Genomic DNA, 1,774 nt, shown 5'->3' with positions numbered 1-1,774 from the left:
GGCAGACCGCCCCCCACGCCCCGCGCCCGGGCCGGGGCCAAGCGCGCACCCTCTGCTTTACCACCCTGGTGGCTGACGGCCACTCTGGGGCGGTTTGGGCCCTGTGACCCAGGCCAGGACGACAGCGGCTGTAAGCCCGGTGACTTCTGTCGCTCAGCGAGGGTGAGGGTGTGAGGACAGCTGGCTCTCTGCCCCGAGAGTGGAAAATACCGCTGTCAGTCACCCCTCACTGCGCCGAGTGGGCAGAGGGCAGCCTGCCAGCCCTGTTGGAGAAAACACGGGGTGCGGCCGGGCAGGTGCACAACGCCTCAGCCGAGGCGGAGCAGAGGCCTGGCCAGATGTGCAAGGGGCAAGGGGCTGTGACACCGACCGCCCCCCAACAGGCAAAAGCCGGGGTGTCAAGCTTCCCAGATGTGGGCGAAAGCCGGCAAACCCCTCACCCGCATAACTGAGAAAGGTGTGCTCCGGTACCCGGGCGCCTCCAGCACCCCCACACCCTGCCGGCTCCTGTGCTCCCCGCAGGGCAGTGAGGGGGCAGGCGCTCCCAACATATCCCAGGGGTCAGGAAGCGGATAACCCGCGGCCTGCAACCTGCAGGGGGCGCGTCACCGGCACCTCTCAGGGCGGCTCCCAAACATGGCTCCTGTGTCTGTGGCCGCTGGATGCTCCCACCTGAGACCACGATTAGCAGAAGAAGCAGGGTCCTTGCCACCTGGGAACCCCGTGGTCCTCACACCCCCTGCCAGGGACTCGGTTTAGGGGAGCCCACACCCCATGGCTGATAAGCAGTAACAGAGAAACCCCAAATCCGCGGACGTGGCCTCCACGCCATCATCACGGGCCCCAAAGAAGCCACCTTCTTTGAAAAGGAAGCCTTAAAGCCCGATTCTGAGCCACAGTGTCCCGGAGTGAGGCGGACATCCAGTCATTTCCACCGACACATGTTTTTATTAGTTAACTTCCTGTAACGCTCACTATTAAAATCCTCCAATGAAGTGAGAGTTTGTAAAATCCGAGCACAAGTCAGTGAGGGGAACTCGGGGGTCACATGCTAAGCTCTGCGGGGAAAGGGCTGCCAGGCAGGCGCTTGGGCCGCACCGGGGAGGGCGAGGCCCCAGATGCAGCCAGAAGCTGCACACAGACCTGCCCCCCCCCCCCACCCCCGACCCCCCTGTGCCAGAGCACAGCGCTCCTCACACCTGCCGTGGGGAGCCAGGACCACCCTCCCCACCCGCAAGGCAGGTCCCCGAAATCAGCCTGCCCTGGGGCACCCCTTCTAGAGAGCCTCCCTGGCCCATCGCCCTGCCCACAGGCAGGCTCCGCTTTTTTTAATAATTCTTATTCTGTTTTTTTATAAGTGTCATCTAAACCCAAGGCTGGTACCTGGAGGAGACGTTCTCTGCCCTTGCTGGGACCCAGAAACCCCATGAGATGCTCCCACTTATAACTCCTTTTTTTGTATCCCTAATTGTAGCAAAACCGTCACTGGCACCCAGGAGGGGCCCAGCCAGGCCGTCCAGACCTGTTCCGGGGTCACAGCTGGTCCGAGAAGGTGGTGCCCTCCCCCTGCAGCTGACAGGGCGGCAGGTCTGGCAGGACCCAGCAGCTCTGGGCCACACCCTGTGGACAAGACACCCCATCCCGGCCTCCCTCCCACTGGCCCCCCGCCCCATCCCAGCATGTTCTCTCCCCGCAGATAACGGCTGCTGGCACCCACAGGAGAGACGCCCCAACACCGGCCTCCATGCACCTCCCCTGAGTTCACACAAAGCAG

General features: G+C 63.1%; 1 protein-coding gene across 1 annotated transcript in view; it reads right to left on the bottom strand.

The window, feature by feature from the left end:
- PTDSS2 (phosphatidylserine synthase 2) overlaps positions 1–551 on the bottom strand; it is a 20,152-nt gene extending 19,601 nt beyond the window's left edge. The window contains 1 exon segment of the mRNA XM_015562393.1: positions 441–551. Within this exon segment, the coding sequence (XP_015417879.1) occupies positions 441–551 (111 nt within the window).
- Between the last annotated feature and the right edge of the window lie 1,223 nt (positions 552–1,774).

Source organism: Myotis davidii, unplaced genomic scaffold (genome assembly GCF_000327345.1).
Source record: "Myotis davidii unplaced genomic scaffold, ASM32734v1 scaffold3578, whole genome shotgun sequence".
Classification (NCBI taxonomy): domain Eukaryota; kingdom Metazoa; phylum Chordata; class Mammalia; order Chiroptera; family Vespertilionidae; genus Myotis; species Myotis davidii.
Note: the sequence above shows the minus strand (reverse complement) of the source record. Positions and strands in the feature narration are given on the sequence as shown.